Source organism: Bicyclus anynana, chromosome 25 (assembly GCF_947172395.1).
Source record: "Bicyclus anynana chromosome 25, ilBicAnyn1.1, whole genome shotgun sequence".
Taxonomy (NCBI): Eukaryota; Metazoa; Arthropoda; class Insecta; order Lepidoptera; family Nymphalidae; genus Bicyclus; species Bicyclus anynana.
The window spans coordinates 6,039,572-6,063,176 of NC_069107.1; the positions used below are offsets into that span (position 1 = coordinate 6,039,572).

General features: G+C 35.2%; 1 protein-coding gene across 2 annotated transcripts in view; it reads left to right on the forward strand.

Moving 5' to 3' along the window:
- The window catches only part of LOC112058325 (dihydropyrimidinase), a 78,313-nt gene that overhangs the window by 21,804 nt on the left and 32,904 nt on the right, over positions 1–23,605 (forward strand). Inside the window, exons 1-2 of one of the 2 annotated variants that reach the window (XM_024099068.2) lie at positions 8,248–8,399; positions 10,763–10,857. In XM_024099068.2, the coding sequence (XP_023954836.2) occupies positions 8,361–8,399; positions 10,763–10,857 (134 nt within the window). In that variant the 5' untranslated portion in view covers positions 8,248–8,360. Of the gene's footprint in view, positions 1–8,247; positions 8,400–10,762; positions 10,858–23,605 lie in introns of those variants that run through there. The other variant, XM_024099067.2, reaches the window with a different exon arrangement.

A 23,605-nucleotide genomic window follows, 5' to 3' on the forward strand; every position in this document is an offset into this window, starting at 1 on the left:
TGTTCCGTACGCACCATCTGTATATTATTGTTTAATCTATGACTCAACCCAAACCCGAACGGCCCTCAAAGCAGAGCCAAAGATCAGAGACTCACAGGATTCGTTACGTCTATCTTTTCTTCTGCTTCTGCCTTGGAGATCCACCTGACGATGCGTCTGTGCTCGCCCAAACCCGGTGGCAATTATACAGTCACAATACAAAAGATTGAATAGGCTTAGCAATTTCTATATTAAGTAGATGCCAATTAGTATCGAGAATATATTGTGTATTTAATACGTTAAGTACTCGTACATAAGTAACAATAAGTGACGAAATTATATGGAATCCTAAGCCCTATTTCACCACATTAGGTTTAATTTTTTTTTAATTAGGTACATTATATTTCTTTAAGATTAATAAACAAATTTTCAAAACTGTAACTCTAAAAATGAAGGACTTTCCATACAAACTTTCAACCCCTATTTCACCCCCTTCTCATTTTATTTTCGCTATAAAAAGTATCCTATAAATAATAACCTTCTCCGTACTATGGTCTTAAACCGTACCAAGTTTCATTTGAATTCATTCATCAGTTTCAGCGTGATGCCCGAATAACAAAATACACGGACAGACAGACGAAAAATTCAAAAAAAAATATTTTTAGCTTCAGTATCGATTATATAATGCCCCCTCAACAAAAATTTTCAATGTACAGAATGTAAAAAATGTAAGGAATTCGTATTATAAGTATAGATGGCGCTGGCGTACTTTATGCTACGCTAACGTTTGTTGTTACAGATGGTATAAGTAAAATCTCAAATTGCGAATAAATGTAAAGAATTCGACCAGTTTTATTATAAGTATAGATAAATATAAATATAACTAGAGAGAAAGAGAAACCTCTAGTTATTAATATAACAAATAGCTATAGCAAACGAAGTTGCGGAAGTCTGTTATCTACATTACGTTACAAAACATCTTCAAAATATAATCTCTGTGTTTGTTTGGCCTAATTTACTCCTCTCCGCTTTTAAGTGTTACTGTGCCATGAAATAGACTTCCGTATTGTTATACGAATACATTTTTATATTGTTTCTAATGGAAGTGAAAATCTGTCCGTTCTTTGCATTGTAGCTACAGATTTTAAACTAGGAATTCGAATAAGAAATAATTGCATGTTTACATCTAGGTAGACCGATAAAACCAAGCGCTAGATTCTGGCGATTTGAGACTGTGGTGTGGTGTTTGAAAATCCTTCCAGAAGGCCTATGTCCTGCATTAAACGTCCATCTGCTCTAATTATGATGATAAGCCAATACTGAATATTATTTAAACGGGGAGATTTTTAACCCTTTCGACCCAGTTGCATGGATCGTGGTCACAACGGGACTGAAGTTGCGAGATGCGAAGTTGACACAGCTGTTAGGAGCAGAATCGATCTACCCTCTTTCTCTTCTGCCCCTAACAGCTGATGTCATTTGATTCATGTCAGACATCGTACTGGAACGCTAAACCGCTTAGCGATACGTCTTTGTCGGTAGGGTAACTTACCACCAGTCAGACCTGGAACAATTAAGAAGACCTCAATTGGCCCAGCCGGGGATCGAACCCAGGACCTCCTTGTAAATCCACTGCGCCACGGAAGCCGTTAAGCTGTGATAATGATAATTTTGAAAGGCTAGCCAATACATCATTCTTAAACACGTTATTTAAAACCTTATAAAAATAAATAAATAAATATACTTAAACAATACACATTACTATCTAGCCCCAAAGTAAGCATACAGAGTAGCTTTTATTATGGGTGCTAAGATAGTTGATATTATAATATTAATATAGAATTATATACTACATATAAATACTTATATAATGTATAAATACACACAGACACTGGAAAACACCCATGCTCATCACACAAATATTTTCCAGTTGTGGGAATCGAACCCACGGCCGTGGATGCAGAAAGCAGGGTCACTACCCACTGCGCCACGCGGCCGTCAAATGGAAAAGAAATGTTCGTTATGGAAAAGAAATGTCGAGAATTAAACTTGTGCGAAGGAAGTTATTCAAAATTTTATCATGAAAACTATAGGTACAGTTAGTAATTAAATAAAGTACGAACGTACCAACATTTGCAAGGGTCTGACTTGATTTACCCCTCCATATTCCAAGTGGTTGTCTGTCTACGACTCGTGCCTTAATGGCATTGCAGTCACGTTTTAATTAAAACTGTCTATGGTCTATAAATGCTGGTATAAGCACAGAATACATATACAAGAACCTAGTAGTAGGGGAGCCCGGGATGCTAAATTTGCAGTTATTAAAGCGTCATGGAGACCGATTTGGTAGATTAGATGATGGGAAATATAAATGGTTATATACTTTTTCGCTATCAGCGGTGGTTTTACTGCAGACTTTAAAGGCAATTTTGATTATTTCGGCTTACTGAAATTATCAGAAAATATTAGCGATTATATTTTTGAGATTATTCCTTTTCGTTCAAAATAAGTATAAAATTAACCGCGCTTGTGGCTCAGATACTGAAATATAAGGGTTTTATTTTGTAACTTTGGGACCCTCCCATTCCACTTCGTTACGGTCAAATTGTTAAATTTTCGAAATGCATACCTTTTAGCTACGTGTATCAACTAATCCACTTTATTCATATATCAGCCGATGGACGTCCACTGTCATAGGCCTTTTATAGGGACTTCCAAACGTCACGAACCTGAGCCGCCTGCATCCAGCGAATCTCTGCGACTCGCTTGACGTCGTCAGTCCACCTGTTGTGGGGTCAACCAACACCGCGCTTTCTAGTGCAGGGTCGCCATTCCAGCACCTTGGGACCCCAACATCGGCTCTTCGAACTATGTGCCCCACACATTGCCTCTGTTATTTTACTACCCTGTAATGTTTTTTTCTCATTTTGTTTGTTTGTCTTAACTTGAAAAAAGGAGGATGTTTTTTTATGTTTGTTGCCTCATAATGTCGTCATTTCTTAACCAATTTTGAAAATTCTTTATTTGTTGGAAAGAATATACCTACATCCAGATTAGTCCCATTTAATTTTCATGAAAATCGGTTTAGTAATTATGTGTTAAAATGAGAATAACGACATTGGTTGTACTGTGGCGCTTTCGTTCACTATACTAGGACACACTAAAACAGTTATATTAAATCTTTTAAAAAAAAAAATTCAACCGACTTCAAAATCACAAAAATAAACTAAATGTGCTGATTAATTATGATAATGCAACATCTGTGCCAGCACAATGATGCATTAAATCATAAAGTTTTACGATTTTCAGACGGTTCTTTATCGTCGTTCTAAAATGACTTTAATTAATACGCTACTGGCTTGGCACCGCCTTTAAAGTGATCAGAAGGTAGCACATGCGATGTTATTTTTCGCTATTTAGTTTATTTATGTGATTCTGAATTCGGTTGATTTTTTTATTAAGTACAAAGATTTTTTTGACCGACTTCAAAAAGGAGGAGGTTCTTAATTCGGTCGGTATTTTTTTTTTTTAAACTAAAAAGCGAAAAATAACATCATAATATGTTCTACCTGCTGATCAGTATGAAGGCGGTGCTTAGCCGGTGTTGTCTTAATTTAAGCCATTTCTGACAGGACCACATGAAACAACACTGTCTGCAAAATCTAAATCTATAAGATATTCTCACATGGCTTGAATTAATACATCACCGGCTTAGCACCGCCTTCATACTGATCAGCAGGTAGAACATATTATGATGTTATTTTTCGCTTTTTAGTTTAGTGGGTACGTTTTTAGGTTTTTAAGTCGGTTGTATTTTTTTTATTAAAATTTTTTTAGCTTTAAATATTGTAATTATTAGCCAGTGCACAGTAAAACCAACTGTAGTTTGTGTTGTTGTCACTACTATAAAGAAAAAAAAAAGAAAAAAAGAGAAACTCTTTAAAACGACCAGTAATTTGCGTGTTGCCGCTAATAATAATAATTAATCAAAAACTAAAGCGTGGGAGTCACTCGTGTTTAAAAAACATGTTGTGGATTACGTAATGCCTGATGCTAAGTGGTCGATGTGTATGAACTCTGAGTATGTATATCTAGATGGACTATTTACTTGAATGCTAATATAGGTATGGCGTGAACAACGATATCTAAACTTATAATAAAACTGTAACAGGTAAAATTCTGTACATTGATATTTTGAAAATTTTTGTTGGAGGGCTTTACATAATAGTACTGAAGGTTATAGGATACTTTTTATTGCGAAAATAAAATAAGAAGGGCGTGAAATAGGGGTTGATGATTTATTAACAGGTTTAAAAATTTGTTAACATAAAAAAAATACTTACGGAATATATTGTGATTCAAATTTTTTTTTAATTCTACCCCTAAAGTGGTGAAATAGGGCTTGAAAGTTTACATTAATTTCCACGCAGACGAAGTCGCGGGCATCCGCTAGTTTTGTACTGTAGATATGACACTAGCGCGTCAAAACTGAGGTGAACAAGGCGCTAAATTGGCTTAATTTCATTTAGTCGCATAGTAACAATGAAAGTTATTAAACTTAAATAATACCTAAATATTGTCTAAAATGTCGAGTTCAGGAATGATGTGTTCAGGAAGTTTAAAAACTATTGTATATGTAAGTAAACACAAAAATATGCATGTGTGCGCTGAATGGAGTAACTTATTCAGATCGGATCACTTGATGCGGTGATTTAGTAGCCACGTAACATATCTAATAGCATAAAATCGTTGGATGTAAATATGTGATCAGGGCTCCAGAGTGAGGATCCTCCTCACAATACGCGCCGTCTCAAGAATCACTGCCTTCTGTATCCGACCCTTAATGCAACAAGCTAAAGCTTCGGTAGATTATTGTTGTTATTTATGGTTCTATCAACTGCCGACAAGTTTGTAGCGGCTTGTAAATATAACGTGCAATGCTCTGAATGAGCGTAAAGTGCACTCCATTATCGAAGATTGCGTTGCCCGAGACCCGTTAAAATAAGCTTATTTTCATGTGCACTCAACTAACACATGAGCACCTGTACTGGCAACATATTATTTATTTATACTAGCGAACAGCATAAACTCACGTAAAACTGTATTTTTAACCAACGTCAAAAATGGAGGTTCTCTATTCAATGAAAACCTAAAGTCCATGATATTAATAACAAATAATATTGTGCGTAAGTACCAACTTATAGTGTTAGAAACCTACTCCACAAAACGAATGTTTAGTTTTGTAGCGAAAAACTAGTGTTTGGGCTAAGATAAATATTTAACTAGCCTAAATTTAGATCAAATTCCATAAAACATACACATACATACTTCCAGATTGGTCACAAAATCGGTCTAGTAGTTTGGTTTGAAAATCAAAATATAATCAAGATAATGTATTTAGGTATTATGTAGTCCCAATGAATCTTCCGGTTTCATCAACATTTGACGACGAAACAAAACTGAATGGCCTGTCACGAAATATTGTTAGTCACCAGAAACTTCTTAGTAAAGTTTCTGGACACCCTAAATTAGCAAATTTAAAAACTTTGTAACTAAAAATATCATATCTTGAGCACTTTATCTATAATCAGTGATCTGTGATCATTAGAATTAGATCATCGTCAATTTATTTTAATATTACGGAAATGTGCATGCCGTGTCTACCTTCATTTGATTGTGCAGAGCCTTGTGTTTGTGTTTTCTTTTTAGATTGTATTTGTGTAAATGCTGCGACAATCACTGGTGGACCAAATAAATAAATAAATAAATTAGCAATGAAAGGTCATCAAATAGACCAATTTCACTTATATCGCATTGAAACAATCTGTCTGTGTATACGTTATTAAGGTCAAAGGCCTTTTATAGAAAAAAAAAATAAAGAAAAAAACAATACACATGTCGTAACGTTTATGCGAAATGTCAACGTTTCTTGCATCTGCAATTATCTATGCAGTAATTACGTGTTTTCTACCTCCATTGTCAGGCATTGTCAGTTATTTATACCCAGCTTGATTCTTTCGTGTCTCCTGTTTTTGACGATGATTTATAAGAAGAGAAAGTGCTATTTTACGCCCGTTGTTGTTGCTCTCGTGTATGCAATGGGAAAATGGCGTTACAAATTGTTAATTATCATCTTTAAAAACGCAACTGTTGGACTATTGATTAGTCTATGTGGTTTTGGATCACGAGGTCCTGGGATTCGAGTCCTGAGCCGAGCAACTAAATTCCTATCAAAATTTTTTTTTTAAATTCAAAACAAAAAATCATGCATGGTTAAGGTATTAACTTGAGCCGTTTAATACATAAAGTTTTAGGATTTTCAGACGGTTCTTTGCCGTGGTTCTTTCAGAAACGGCTTTAATTAATACGCCACTGGCTTGGCACCGCCTTTAAAGTGATCAGAAGGTAGCACATGCGATGTTATTTTTCGCTTTTTAGTTTATTTTGTAATTGAATTTATTTGTTAAGTTTCCCATTTTTTTATTCTTTACAAGCTCCCCTGATGGTAAGTGATGATGATCGAATCGAATCGAAGATGTAAACGGGCTAACTAGTTAGGAGGAGGACGAAAATCTACACCTCTTTCAGTTTCTACACGAATAACGTGCAGGAACGCTAAATCGCTTGGCGGTACGTCTTTGCCGGTAGGGTAACTAGCCACGGCGGAAGCCTCTCACCAGCCGAAATTCCCATTGGAGGCTGGCTCCCATTGATTTACATCGCGTTTACTAATTAATTTAATTAATTTTAATGTTACAGTGTTATTTAAATAGTATTTAACTACCGAATACAAGTCTATAACCGCAAATCAAATGGAAACTGATTAACGAGTGCGAAAGTGGTTAGTTTTCTCTCGTTCCAGTTTTTCTACTTTAACCAATAACTGCTGTTTTTATTGAACGCGACTCGATTTCATCTACGAGTAACTGCTTGTCTAAACCGAGATGTATAATTTCTAACTAGTATTGTGACATGCGTTTTTCGGTTTTACTTTTTACCAATCATTCAATTAAAATAACACGGTTTTGGTGATTGCAATGTGCACTGTACCACAATTTAAAATATTTTGATAGTCGTTTTGATGTGATTGTGGGTGAATATCACAATCTATACCTACTAATATAAAGCTAAAGGGTTTGTATGATTGAACGCGCTAATCTCAGGAACTACTGGTCCGATTTGAAAAAATTTTTTCAGTGTTAGATTGCCCATTTATCGAGGAAGGCTATAGGCTATATAATATCCCCGTATTCCTACGGGAACGGCAACCACGCGGGTGAAACCGCGCGGAACTAGTTTAAAATATGTTGGTACTTACGCAGTGGCGAAGGATGGAATTTAGATGAAGGTAAGCCGTCCCAAAGAAAAGGAAATTCATATAGCGCTATACAAACGCAGGTTTTTCATATATCTAGGATTGTGTCATGCGTTTTTCGATTTTACTTTTTTTTACCAATCATCAAAACGGTGCCCTGTATTGCAATAGGTATAGACTAATTTTATAATTACTTGTAATAGTTTAAAAACTAAAAAAAACACTCTTTTAGCACGCACTTAATATTACAAACATTGGATTTAAGTCACGTGACTATTTTTTCGAATTCCTGACAGCAAATCCTTTCATTTGATATCCATATCATGGGCGTGGATTTTAAACAGCCAGTCTGCCATCTTGGGGAGGCCGCCATATTGGATTTGTAATGACGTTTCTTAGCTATACTACAGCCTTTCTCGATGAGTACAGTTTACTAACAAACAAATTAAAAATGAAGGTATCAATCAATAGTCATTTCACACTAATAATAATAATTATAAATAACTTGTTCTTAAATTATGAAAATAAATTTGATTAATAAGCTTAGAACAATCAGATATGGTTAATATATTTTATATTAAATTTTGTAAACAAGCCATACATAATTTAGAATAAATAATTTATGAAATGACATGCGTTTCCTACCTTCATTTCTAATTTCTTTGTTGGTAAACAGTACTCATCAAGAAAGGCTGTAGTATAGTCATGTATTGTCATCAGAACTCAGAGCGTGTGCAAAATTGTATCCTTATCGAAGATCGGGAAGTGGGTCAAATTAAGATTGCAAGATTTTCTTACATACATAGTGTAAAGTGAAGCTAATTTAAAGCGTGTAAAATTGATATAATTGACATGTTCCCGGCACTTTCGCGACAAAATAGTGACGCTCCGTTACTAGTGACGTACCGGTTATCGACTTTCCACCAAACAATAACACCGGGGAGTGCACCTTCTATTTTCGGCGACGCATTTTCAGTTTCAGCCGTCGAGTCACGCAAGTCGCCGCCATATTCGTCCGGCGCGCGATTTACGCATCACATATTGAATTAAAACTAATCCAATAGTAATGGCAGTCGTCAATTCCTTGTCCGGAATCAATATTAAAGTGAGACTATTTGTGTAATTATATCGGAAATCGTGTGAAATGGCATTCGAAATATTTTCGCATTGAATCAGTTGCTCCTAATATAGTAACGTTTTTAGCAAAAGGAATATTCCGTTATGTGCTTGCTGTTTGTTCTACGGATGTTTAGAATAGCCATTGTTTTCTTTTTTTGCACGTAATTTAAGAATTAACAGTGTGATTTTAGTGTAATGTCTTTTTGTTAGTTGTGGGTAGACAATAAAATAAAATAAAGTTTATTTATTGTAGAAATCGATCAAATTATTGTTCAATGAACTAATTTATTGAAGTGATTTGTGTGAAATGTCATTTTAACAAAAAGACTTGACATGTGTGGGTACAAACATAAAAACGTGATAATAATATAATTATACTTAGTTATTTTCATATCAACATCGTTAAAAATTAAAAATAAATAATATGAGAGATAAAAATATACTTAGAAAGCTTTTCAGTTTTTGCACATATTTTAGGATGATTCGAGTTAAGTCTTTTTATTGAGTGTGGGTAGAAAAATAAAAGAAAACAAAATGTTCATTTTTTCATCAATAGAATAAATTGATTGAAGTGATTTAGACAATTGATACACGTGTGTGGGTACAAAAATAATAATTAATATTCAGTAACTAGCGGACGCCCCGCGGTTTCCCCACGTAGCTCGTATGGACGTGAGAATAAAATATCACTCGCTAAAAATGTAGCTTTCCATTAGTGAAAAAAAAATTAAATTGGTTTAGTATTAGCGAGTGTATCGGCTTTCCGCTTTAAAAATGTGGGTAGAAAAATAAAAGAAAAAGATGTAATTTTTTTAAATTAATTATTATTGAAGTGATTTGTATGAAATGTGCTTTTGTTTAGTGTAGACGTACAAAAAATACTGATATATATTGATTCTTTTAATAATAATGACGCGAAATTCATCAACAACATCATCATCATTAGCAACCCATATTCGGCTCACAGTTGAGCACGAGTCTCACTTGATATTTAAATTCTTAAAATTCACATACTTAAAAAAGTTATAGGTTTATGTCCAGGACCGGATTCGAACCTACGCCCTCTGAATCGAAGGCAGAGAGATCGTATCTTGCTATCACGTCACTTGAAATAGATAATACCCTCCCCAAAATATACAGACTCGTAATGAGTTTTCAGTATGCCTAGCGTGCGACCAAGGACATTATTATCGCATTAAGAGAAGTAGACAAAATGTCAACCAATAGCGCATGTTAGACCTACAATCCATTTACAAAGCAAAGCATTTTTGCATCTACGCAGTGCCTGCCAAAGCCCATCTGCCATTTCAATAGCTGAGCAAATAGCTCAACGGTTCGAGTGTGGAATTTGGAAATTTATAAACCTAAGTTGAAAACAATGGATCAATCGAGTCTAAACTGAGATGAGGAGTGATAAACATTTTCTTATTGATATACCACCACAAGCGTAACGCATACTCATACCTACTGAGTGGAAACCACACACATCTTTTTTAGTCAATGATAATTTTATATTATAGATCGGTTACGTCTATAGATGTAAATAAACCGATTTAAAACGTTTTAAATTGAATTCTGCAGTTTTAAACCATTTTAAACGGTTTAAAACTCAACACATTAAAACTGAAATAAATGTTTTTTTTGGGTTTTAAACGGGTTTTTTAGTTTTAAATGGAATGGTTTAATTGGTTTTAAACCGGCCTTACATCTATAGTTACGTCCCTACAAAATCACCGCAAAAAGTGACCCGAATACAGAACATGTGGCTACAACACTGAGCGCATACATGCACAATTTTGTCTTTAATTCCATTATATATTTATTAATGTTTAGTTTTTACACTTCTCGTCACACAACTCGACATTCTATGTGATATTTAGGTATTATTATTTTGTTTAAATAACGTATCTTGTTAACCATACCTAACATTGAGTAGACTATAAATTTCCTCTTTTAAGCGCCTCAATTTTCATGCGCTAGTAACACATCTAAAAATATTTAATATCATTGGTTTTATTTTCTATTATTTCAATTTCTTAGGATTTTATTTAAATTTCTGTTTTTTTGGTGTCTCCTCTTTATTGTGCATGTGTCAAATAAACATTTTTCTTTCTTTCTTTCTAAATATTTTGTCCTAGTATTAATAAAATCAATGGACATCTCAAACATGCTCCAGTTTCGGAGTAAAATTTACGTAGGATTTTCAGTTAGATCTGGAATTCGTCAGTATTTCGCGGAGAATACCAAAACAAATTCTACAATTTCAGTCTAGCCTTTCTGAAGTTATCTGCGTACATAAATTCGGCATATGATTATTTATATTTAGATTGTTTTTCTGTTTGTTTTCAGAGTTCCCAGAACAGGCTATTGATTAAGAACGGCCAAGTGGTGAACTTTGACGGCATTGAAGAAGCTGATGTCTACATCGAGGATGGCATCATCAAGTGAGTATATTATATTATAGCAGACGCCCCGCGATTTTACCCTCGTAGTTCCCGTTCCCATGAGATTACGGGGATAAAATATAGCTTATGATAATTACAAATAACATGACTATCTAGTGGTAACGGAATTTTCAAAATCGGTTTTGTAGATGAAGAGATTACCCCTTACCTACTAGTCCGGGATCCATAGAACATATTCTACAACTGAATACTATCAAGTTAATTTTCGTGAGTAGTTTCATCTCGATGAGACGCCCAAATTTTTTTATTTACGAAAGTTACCAGGAAATAAAAATTTCTGAGCGTTGGAACCAGATAATGTACCACGCAATTTGTAGGACATTGTATAGACCTATTAAAATTGGTTCAGCAATTACAGAGATTAGCTCAGACAGACAGACGGACAAAAATTAATAAAAAAGTTTGTATCATGTTTTAATAACTTGTAAATAACAATACTTCAGAAACCACATTTATTTTGAAATTACACACATACAGAATATTCTTTTTATTAGTAGTTACGACGTTCCATTAATAAAAAGAGGTCATGTCTAAAATATTCACACTCCACGCTGATTGACGCGTCTATGAGGAAATTTATGGCATGGATATAAAAAGAGCTTTGTTCCTCATCCAATCGATATAAATAGACGACGTGTAGAATACGGCTTTTTTATTAGAATATTATTTTATCTTACTTAGTCACTATTAGCCTCACCTGGGTGAAACGGGGGTTGTGAGTTTGTATGGAAAGTCCTTCATTTTTGAAGTTACATTTGTAAAAATTAGTGTGTGCACTATCATCAAAGTACTAAAAATTATGTCATTTAAGATTTTTCAAAATTGTACTTCTAAAGGGATGATTTTATTTAAATTCTAGCTGACGCCGTTTCACCCACGTGGTTCTCGTTCCCGTAGGAGTACGGGGATAGTATACATATAGCCTACAGCCTTCCTCGATAAATGGGATATCTAACACTGAAAGAATTTTTCAAATCGGTACAGTAGTTCCTGAGATTAGCGCGTTCAATCAAACAAACTAACAAGCTCTTCAGCTTTATATTTTATTATACAATTATAGAGTATAGATAAATAGTTCATGTTTTTATTATACCTATATAAAACATGTGAAAATATAAATAGAAGTCGCGAGCGTCCGTTACTCCCTAATAAATAACTCAAAAATGTCGTCCTTCCAGCTAATACGTCAACCTGTCAATTGTCACCCGCACCATTCTATAACGAACAGACACGGCGTTTTTTTTTTTCACGGCGAACAGATTTTTGACGGCCTCCGAGGCTCAGTGGTATGCGCGGTGGATCTACAAGACGGAGGTCCTGGGTTCGATCCCCGGCTGGGCAGATTGAGATTTTCTTAATTTGTCCAAGTCTGGCTGGTGGGAGGCTTCGGCCGTGGCTAGTTACCACCCTACCGGCAAAGACGTACCGCCAAGCGATTTAGCGTTCCGGTACGATGCCGTGTAGAAACCGAAAGGGGTGTGGATTTTCATCCTCCTCCTAACAAGTTAGCCTGCTTCTTATTAAGTTAGCCTGTTAGCCATCTTAGACTGCATCATCACTTACCATCAGGCGAGAAAACACCTAAAGGTCGTCAAACTAGTTGGGCTACATTATACTAATAGCATTAACAACTGAGTCTTAGGGCCATAAATCATTTCTCTATATCTATCTCGCTTGCACTTATGGGTCTTATGGAGCCGTCTAGTGAAGGGTGTAACAATGAAAGACATATTATCGATAAGTAAAGTTTATTATCGTATCTTGTTCACAAAATTAAAAAAATTAACAATATTTGATTTAATATAATACATATTTCATATTATATAATTATTAACTAAATAAAATTAATCTTCATCTGAGTCTTCATCATCAGAATCTTCGTCTTCTGCCAAATTTATTATATATTAGTATCCATAGTGCGCAACGAGTAACACATGAATGTATTTATTTAATTGCAGTAAACACATTTATAGCAAAAAAAATACGCAATGCAATTACATTAGAAACCGACCAATCAGAATCGTCCAAATCATTATTGACTCATCATTAGCACGTGCGCAGGTAGCCGTTTATCGATAATTAGGGTGCGCAGGTAGGCGCGCTGCACATTCCTATCTTTTTTGACTTTTATGACCGGACGACTCAGATGATAATGCGCATACTATAGGTAAACATAGTTTCCATGATATAAAGTCATTAACAGTTACATCATTAATTACCATTAGAAACGGTTAGATCGCGTGTGGCTAAGAATTACTCGGTGGAACAAAAAGTAACGAAAGTACCGAGCGACTCGAGGAAACGTCTATCATATGAGTAACATTGAGAACCGGAACCAATGACAATGGGGATGATGACTAGGTTTCAATATATTGAACCGCCGCGCGGTCTCACCCGCGTGGTTCTCGTTCCCGTTGGAGTACGAGGATAATATATAAAACCCTACACGACATCGTACCGGAACGCTAAATCGCTTGGCGGTACGTTTTTTTTTTATTCTTTTACAAGTGGCTAACTTGACTACAATCTCACCTGATGGTAAGTGATGATGTAATCTAAGATGGTAGCGGGCTAACTTGTTAGGAGAAGGATGAAAATCCACACTCCATTCGGTTTCCACACAACATCGTACCGGAACGTCGGTAGGGTGGTAACTAGCCACGGCCGAAGCCTCCCAGCTAGACCTGGACCAATTAAGAAAACCTCAATCGGCCCAGCCGGGAATCGAACCCAGGACCTCCGTCATTAAATCCACCGCGCATACCACTGCGCCACGGAGGCCGTCAATTCTTAAACGTCTTAAAAACTTCTTTGCCGATAGGGTGGTAACTAGTCACGGCCGAAGCCTCCCACCAGCCAGACCTATTAAAAAAATCTCAATTGGCCTAGCTGGGGATCGAACCCAGGACCTCGGTCTTGTAAATCCACCGGGCATGCCACTGCGCCACGGAGGCCGTCAAAATCATATCATCATCATAATCTGATGGACGTCCACTGCAGGTCATAGGCCTTTTGTAGTGACTTCCAAACATCACGATACTGAGCCGCCTGCATCCAGTGAATCCCTGCGATTCGCTTGATGTTGTCAGTCCATCTGGTGGGGGGTCGACCGACACTGCGCTTTGTAGTGCGGGGTTGCCATTCCAGCACTTTGGGACCCCAACGAGTAAACGTCCATCGGCTCTTCGAACTATGTGGCCCGCCCATTGCCACTTCAGCTTCGCAACTCGTTGAGCTATGTCGGTGACTGGTTCTTCTGCGGATCTCCTCATTTCTGATTCGATCACGCAGAGACACACCTAACATAGCTCGTTCCATCGCCTAAACCTACCTAACCCTAATCAATTGAAATTCAGTTTAAAATTCAAAGGGTATTTTTGTATTGTTATTGGTTTTGTTATAATAAAATTCTTTTATTTCTATTACTATTTTATTAATATCACGCTAAATCTATACTAATATTATAAAGCTGAAGAGTTTTGAACGCGCTAATCTCAGGAACTACTGGTTCGATTTGAAAAATTCTTTCAGTCTAAGATAGCTCATTTATCGAGGAAGGCTATAGGCTATATATTATTCTACGGGAACGGGAACCACGCGGGTGAGACCGCGCGGTGTCAGCTAGTGGTTAATAATACTTTTTAACGCTGTGCACAGCGCAACCGTCGGGCAAGAGAGAGCGATGGTTCTCATTGTCATCATGGACAAGATGACAATGACAGTTGACAATGTCAGCTGTCATTGTGTGATTCACTCTATTGCAATTTTAACCCGTCCGAAGTCACGGGCGTCTGCTAGTGTACTATATTATGCAAGTATTATGTCCAGTAGGTTGATAAGTGCTTATTGATTCAGCAAAAACTGGGTCAAGACAAAACGTGTGAAACCTAACATATTTTAATCTGCAAAAGCGACTTATAAACAGCGACCTCTAGCGTTTTACTGTGATTATAAACAGAGGTCCTGGGTTCCATTCCCAATCCCAGCACTTAAATAAAATAAAATAAAAATAAAAAAGCCTTTTATTTCTTGTTTTACAAGTAATATATACCGAAAACTAATAATGTAATTAAAACAAATTATACTTATTTACTACAAAATATTTAATTATAAACAGATTTGTAAAATTAATACAAGCTTCTCCCCACGATTTCACTTAATAAGACTTAATAATGAGAAGACAAATTATATTTTGCCTATAAAAGGGAATGCACATCCCAGCCCAGGCCTACCTAACACTAACCTTTTTTTTTCGCTGGGAAATGCATTTACGCATCCCTTCCGAAAGGGTATGTGGGAGTCGCCGAGACTTCAGAATACACAAAATCCGGCTGCGTCCTTCGGTGACATCACAGGATCATTAGCATATTCTACCGTGATTACCTAACACTACATTTACTTAAATTTATAAAAATTTACTTAAATTTATAAAAATTTACTTAAATTTATAAAAATCTTGATACTTTAATAATGCTACCATTACTTTATTGAAAAAATCTAGATAATTTATCAAAAAAAGTTTGATACAACGTTTTACGACGTTTATAATTTGTCCACAACGGACTAAGATCTAGACCATACAGCCTTCGTTTTACGATATTGTTGAACACTTATTTTTTGGTTTATTGGTTTGTTTGTTCGTTTTCTTGTTTGTTGCTTGTTGTTAACAGAAAAAAATAATACAGCTTCAAATGTTACTTCGCCGCTTTGGTACGCCGGCAAACATTATGCCCAAGAAGAGTGATAAAAATGTATTACACGTTATACTTTTATTTGACCGAATCCTTATTTATACATCATGTTATCATCTCCATATACTTTTATACGGGCCCTTTATATTTCTATTTCCCTGGGCCGCCGTTCTTTATTGGTAAACAGTGCACATCGAGTATAGTAAGAAAAGTTCAGTATTTCATAGCCTCGAACCCAGGACGTCTTTATCCGAATCCACATACCCTAACCACTATACCAACGAAGCAGTAAAACCTTATACATACCAAGTTGTCATGAAAAGGCACCAATATTATGAAACGAACACGCCCCTTGACCTTCACATTGTTAACGAAACAGTGCCCAATTATAATTTCTATGCGAACAAAGGTGAAATTAATTAACTTCTCCAAGCCCGCGGAATATGGCTGAGTTTTGCTCTAATGACTCACTCAAATACTGAAAACGAGCATCGAATAACGAGAATTTTAGTAAATACTAGCAAACGACTCGCGGTTTTACTATTGTAGTTCCTGTTCCCGTGGGAATATGGGTAGGTACAAGATACAGCCTCATCATCAAATTGAAATTCAAAATTCATTTATATTTCCATCAGGCTTTTAATTTAATTTAATTGTGGTAATTTATAGTCGAAAACTTAAAACTAAAGTTATAAAGTTATCCAAAGCGCCTTGGTCTGAGAAGATCCCAAACTCAACCAAGGATTATTTTTTTTGATTACCATCATTTTGCAAACTTATCTAGAACAAGTACACAGTCGTATAGTGTAGTTCATCATCATCATCATTATCAGTCGATGGATGTCCACTGTTGGACATAAGCCTCTTGCATGGACTTCCAAACAAAATGGTCTTGAGCCGCCAGCATCCAGCGGCTCCCTGCAATCCACTTGATGTCCTTGGTCTTCCTAGTGGTGGTGTTCGACCAACAGTGCGTTTTCCAATGCGGGGTCGCCATTAACTCATAAATAACGTGGCTTTAGTAAAAGAATTTTCAAAATCGGTTCAGTGAAACCGCGGGGCATCTGTTATACAAATATTACGAGGAAACATTTGATTGTTTGTTTGTATTGAATAAATAGGCTAAAAGTACTGGACCAATTCTGAAACTACTTTATCGATGGAAAGCCACTTTATTTGTGAGTGTCACAGGCTATATTTTATCCCCGTTTTCCCATGGGAACAAGATCTATACGGGTGAATTTGCGAGTCGGCTTTTCTTTCGTAAAAACACCTAGTTATATTATGTATAGATTCCGAAAAAAAAGGTACTACAGAGCAAGTTACGAGCTAACTAAAGAAGATGGTTTAAAACAACTTGAGAACCTCCTCCTTTTTGAAGTTGGTTAAAAAAAGAGAAGACTATAGCTACTCTTCATTTCGTTTTCGTGACCAATACCACCTTGCAATCAATTCCGGGTACTTTACCAATACGATTTATAGTCCAATCAGACATAACTTATTGAGCCAATGGTCCAATGCCGTGTCAGCCTTCGTAGTTGCGTGATGTTCGCAGTTGCTATTTTTGTACTTCTACGCATTTTATTTAGTTTATGGAAAGAAAGGTCCAATAAAATATTTTTGTGCGAGTCATGCTGCATCGATAAATAACGACCTCAAAATAGTTCTTTCGATTTTTTTTTTGTCAAAGATTCCATCCATCATTAGCAACTCATTTTCGGTTCACTGTTGAGCACGAGTTCCAATCAGAATTAGTGGGGTTAGGTCAATAGTTCACCATGCTGCCCCAATGCGGATTGGCAGACTTCACACACGTAGAGAATTAGGAAAATTCTTATGTATGTATGCAGGTTTCCTCACGATGTTTTCCTTTACTATTTGAGACGTTTTAATTTCTTAAAATGCACATTTTGAAAAGTTGGAGGTTCATACCCCGGTCCGGATTCAAACGTAATCTCCCAATCGAAGGCAGAGGTCGTATTCACTGGACTATCACGATTAGCGCATGGATTAATTTATTAACATACACACACTCACACATTCCCCCACACACACCACAAACACACATACACACATACAAACCCACCACCACACACGCATATTCACATAATATATATTGTAATTATTTTGAATTAAATAAACTTAGCATTAACTTACCACCTAACTTAACTTTACTACCTAATTTAACTTGTTTGTCACACACTTCATAAACTGTTATATGATTGTTTCACTACTGTGGAAGAAAGTGATTACCACAACACAGGGAATCCTAGTGTGGAGATCACAGACTTATGTAAATTATTTTTATGAGTACTAGTGAATCAATAAATATTATTATTATTATTATTATCACGGCTTACCCATAGGTACTCTTAAATAAATTAAATCGAAACAATCTGATAAATGTCTAAATAACACACAATCGAGGTCTTGAATAATGATGTAATAATTATATATCCGAAGGCGGTATACCTAAGCACCTACCTACTTAGTTTCCAAGATTCAACAATATTTATAGACATGACGGTGGCAAGACAAATCTAGTCTATTAGAAGTAAATCTAATTAATGTCCCGCGCACTTCTACGTCTTCTTATTACGACATCGGATATTAAAAGAGTTTATTTAATATATCATATTATAGGATTCAAAGGTGATTACAAATGTAAGAAAACTAATGTCGAACAAGGGTTATGATTCACAACACTTTTTTTTTTTTTTTTTATATTCTAGAATTTTTTAAGGACTTTTATTTTACAAAAATATGTCAGCCCTATCGTACCCTAATCAGTATAACTTAAAAGAATTATATATTAAACTACTTAATTTAAAAACTACTTTTTTAAACAAAGATCATACACCATCCTGGCTTCCCCAGACATTGGAAAAGCCATTATGGTATTAAACAAACCTACATCTTTCCTATTTAAGTTTAAATCACTGATTAAGTCTTCTCTTTCCTGACCATTTTTAACACATTCCATCAATAAATGTTGTACATCGTCAATCACTCCACATATTTCGCAATTTGGCGATTCCGATTTCTTCATTAAAAATGAAAATTTATTTGATGGAATGTGTCCAGATCGTAATCGATTTGCTATTTTAATTAAAAATCTTTTTATTTTTCCTGATTGAAACCAAGGAACTCTAGAAGGCTGACTCTGGATTGTACGATACCAAATACCCTTTTCCTTGGATCGTTGGTCAAAGTATTCTTTCCACAAATCGTGATTTTGACTTTTATATTTTACTGTAACCTCTGAATAACTCGGCATAATAAAAATTTCATTTCCTTCTAAACATGCACTTTTTGCTAGCAGGTCAGCCTTCTCATTTCCTTTTAAACCTATATGCGATGGAATCCACTGCAATCTCAAGTCTATACTAGATTCACACAAAATATTATAAATCCTTGCTAAAATAGCATACGCTACCGGAACTCCTCTGTGCCCAGAGGCGCACCGAGCTAAATGCTGCAAGGCGCTTTTACTATCAGTAAATATGACAACTTTTTTATATTTAATAGCTACTGCATATGATATAGCCGCCGATATTGCAAATAACTCTATCGACATTATACATATATCTGTGTTAATTTTATATAAGCTATTACTATTGGAGTCAGAGTCATGAAACGCTGCCCCTGCCACATTATCAGATTTGGAACCATCTGTAAACAACTTATTATAGTCACCATATTTACTAATTAATTCCTCTAATATTTGATTTTTAAGTACATTTACTTCATAACATTTCTTAGCCTTTTTAATACTATCCAAGTCTGTATATATAATATTGTTTACATTAATATTCGTAACCCAAGTACTAAGCGAAAACATTTGTAGAGGACAGCATGAATGTAACTTTTCATTCTTAATTTCATTATAAATCAAAGGTACTAAGGGAATCTTTTTCCAACGCCAAAACGGTTTACTTTTACAAAGAGAAAGACAATTATTTAATAGCCATGCAGTAGTGTTTTTCGACCAGCTTAGTACTCTTAAACAATATTTTGTGGCTAAATAATTTCTTCTCAGATATAACGGCGGTAGACATAACTCTGACTCCATTACATGAATAGGCGTAGTTTTGATAAATCCCCCTATTATACGTAATGCCTGATTCTGTATCTTATCCAATTTGTATAAATTACTTTTTGCACTATTATCGTATAAAAAACATCCATAATCAAGTCTACTTCTAAGTAGTGATATATAAAGTTTCCTTAGATGCTTAGGGTGTACGCCCCAAGAAGGTCCCGATAACATTTTCAAGATGTTCAAAATTTTCATTGTTTTTTTACCCAATTCATCAATATGTTTTTTCCATAATAGCGACCGATCCAACCATATACCCAAATACTTTGTATTACTAGAAGAGGAAATTGTTTGGTCATTAATATAAAGGTTAACCTGTTCTTGTCGCTGACGTCTGCTAAATACACAAAAATTTGTTTTACTAACTGATATTTCTAGACCTATTTGTTCTAAAACACTTATAAATAAATCTAATGAACTTTGAATTTTGGAAGTACATACCCTTAGACTTTTATTTTGTGCATAAATTACAAAATCATCTGCATATTGACAGATAAACGTATTTTTTATCAATCTACTAATTTGATATGTTGCTATATTAAAAAGAAGTGGGGATATTGGATCTCCCTGTGCTAAGCCTTTGTTTGTCCACCTTACCATTTCCGAATTATTGATTGTATTTTTAATTATAAGGTGCCTCTCACTCAAAAACTGCCATAAATAATTACATATTTTACTTCCTACATCTAGATCATCCAGTATACTAACCATTTTATGTATTAAAATATTATTGTATGCATTCTCAACATCAAGAAAGCAGGCTATAGTTGGTATTTTTTCAGAAAAGCCTATTTGTATTTGTGTAATTATTCTTATCAAACAATCCAGACTTGACTGCGCTCGTCTGAAACCGTGAGTACTTTCGGCTAATATTTTGTTTTTTTCTATAAACCATTCTATTCTTCTAGCTATCATATTATGAAAAATTTTACAGAGACATGATATAAGCGAAATAGGTCTAAATTTACTAGAGTTTCCCACCTTAGGGATAGGAACTACTTGTATTCTACGCCATTGTTCAGGAATGATACCTGTTTGAAAAATAATATTGTACATTGCGAGTAAATATTCTTTAGCACATACAGGAAGGTTATAAATCATGGAATAAGTAACACCATCTTCACCCGACGCTGTGTCTTTCTTTTTAATACAGTTAAGTAACTCTTGCATGCTAAAATTAGTTTCAAGACAGTTATTATAAGATGAAAACACCGGCTGAGACAATTTAACAGAATCAGGCGCTAAATTACAGAGAAGTTCTTCACACTGTTCGTCGGATGCGAATGATTGACTATTGCGAAGACCCTTAATCCAACGCATTCTACGTAGCATTTCTGAAGCCGTAATTGACTCATCAATAGTATTACAAAATGTTTCCCAAGATTTTGCCTTAGCTTCACTAGCCACACGCTGTACTTCTAATACTTTAGATTCAAATTTTTGTAAGTTACTCGGTGTAGGGTTACGGCGTAACTCCTTCAAAGCAAGACGTCTTTGAGCTATAAGTTTAGATAAGGTGGTATTCCAATAATGTTTCGGTACAAAATTTTGACAAGGGTTGGTACAAATTTTGTATTTGGGAATATTTGAATCGGCCGCGATATTTATATTACTTATAAAAAAATTATACATAGTTTGCATATCATTCGGATGGGATTTATTAATAAACAATCTATCTAAACATTCCTTATAACACTTCCAGTTTGCTAATTTAAAATTTCGTCTAGATGTCAAATTTATTTGATCCTTATATATTAACGAACATTTAATTACTAAGTGATCACTTCCCAAATTGTCATTAGTTACCTTCCAGTTACACAAAATGCCTATATCTGTGGTAGCAAACGTAATGTCAGGCGCAGTCTTCTGTAACACTCCATTTACATACTTTACCCTCGTTGCATCCCCATTATTTAATGAGACTAAATTATTTTCAATGGAAGACTCAAACAACTGAATACCTCGACTATCATTATTTTTACACCAATTAGTGTGATGCCCGTTAAAGTCTCCTGCTACTATCGAAGTTTTAGAAAACATAGAAAATATGTCATCCCAATCATTTCTTGTCGTGTTTACAGAAGAAGGGCAGTAAATGGATACAATATTTTTTAGTAGTTTGCAGTTAAATATTTTTACATGAATGAGTTCAATACCTGCATTATTAATTTTTGTATTACATAGCTGTGCTTTGATTGATTTATGTATAATAATAGCCACTCCTCCATGTTCGTCTAATCTGTCCTTTCTGAAAATATTGTATGCATTGAACCTAATATCAGAATCTGGTGGAAGCCACGTTTCACTTACCAATGCCAGATGAATTTTTTCCCTATTTAACAATATTTCAAATGGTACCTTTTTCGGTCTTAAACTTTGTGAATTCCATTGAGCTATATTAAACTGAAAGGTCTTATCCATTAAATATATACTTGAAAATATTTTGCAAAACACCATCTTTCACTAAATTAATCAGCATCAAAGACAACTCTTCCCACGCAACTTTCATTACAATTTTAATCTTTTCTTCAAAAGACATCTCAGCTAAGAATACTGCCTTAATTCTCCGCCACAATCGTGTAAAAGAAAAAGTATTCTTCTTATTCTTCTTTTGATGTTCTCCCATTTCTGCCTCTCTTTGACTATTTTCTTGATCTGACTGTATGATGTCACTAAAATCCCACTCTTTATGTACTGATTTATTCCTTCTTTTCCTTTTACGTTTACTACAACAAGGCTCAGCAATATCTTCTTCTTGATCGCTATTTAATTCACTACCACCACTATCGTTCGCTTTTTTGTGTTCGGTTTCAGTGAAATTTTTATTTATTAAGATATCTCTATACGATAACTTCTGAGAATTCACTCCATACTGACTTCTTGTTTCTGTCTCTTTATAGTTTTCCTGATCCCGAGTACTCATTTTCACTTTCTGCAAATAGTTTTCTAGAGCCTTGCGATATGTCACTCCTTCTTCACTCATTATATTTCGTATTTCCTTTTCTTTTTTAAATACTGGGCACGATTTATCTAATGACATATGTCTGCCTTTACAATTAATACACTTGAAGGACTTGGTTTCACAGTTTACGTGGTTTTCACCGCATTTTGGACATAATGTCTTGTTAGTTGGGCACACCCGCATAAGGTGCCCGAAACTCCAGCATTTTGAGCATTGAGTAACGGGAAATATAAACCTCTCCACCCTAAGCCTGCACCCGTATGCATAGACATAGCTAGGTAAACGATTACTTTTAAAGCTAAGCCGCACCGTCTCGCTTTCTATCCATTTTCCATCATCTGCTACTCTCCTCAATCTTTTTACAGAAACAATCTCATATTCGCAACTAAATATTTTCTGTAAATCTTCCTCATCGACTTCCAGTTCTACTTGTTTCACTATACCATAAGATAAGTTCGTTTCGAGGGTAGATTGACATCTATATCCTAACTCAACTAGTTTCGGGCAGTTAAGTAGGTAATCTGCATCTTTTTTTGTTGATAATGTCACAATGACTTTGTAAGGACTTTTATACCTAACCCTCAATATGTTCAGTACGTTCAATGAACGAAGAAACTTGGCAAAGCCAATCTGTTTTGGCAGAATCTCTTTCGAAGTTATACATATTTCATATAGATCATCGTGTACCTTTGAGCTATCGCGAGCAAGACGCTTCCTTCTTCTCTCTACTGTGGTAAATCCTTCGTTATCCTCCTCTTCCTTTCCACTGTCACTTCTTACTCTTTTTTCTTTAGGCCTATTTAATATAGGAGAATTACTTCCCATCGGATCATCTATTGATAAATTATTATTACATGTTCCATCACTTTCACTCAAATCATATATAATACCTCCCTTACTTTTTTCACTCATTTTCTTAAACGCTTAATGGTAAGGTAGTTTAATAAAAATACCGGCTTCGCGACTGCAAACGCG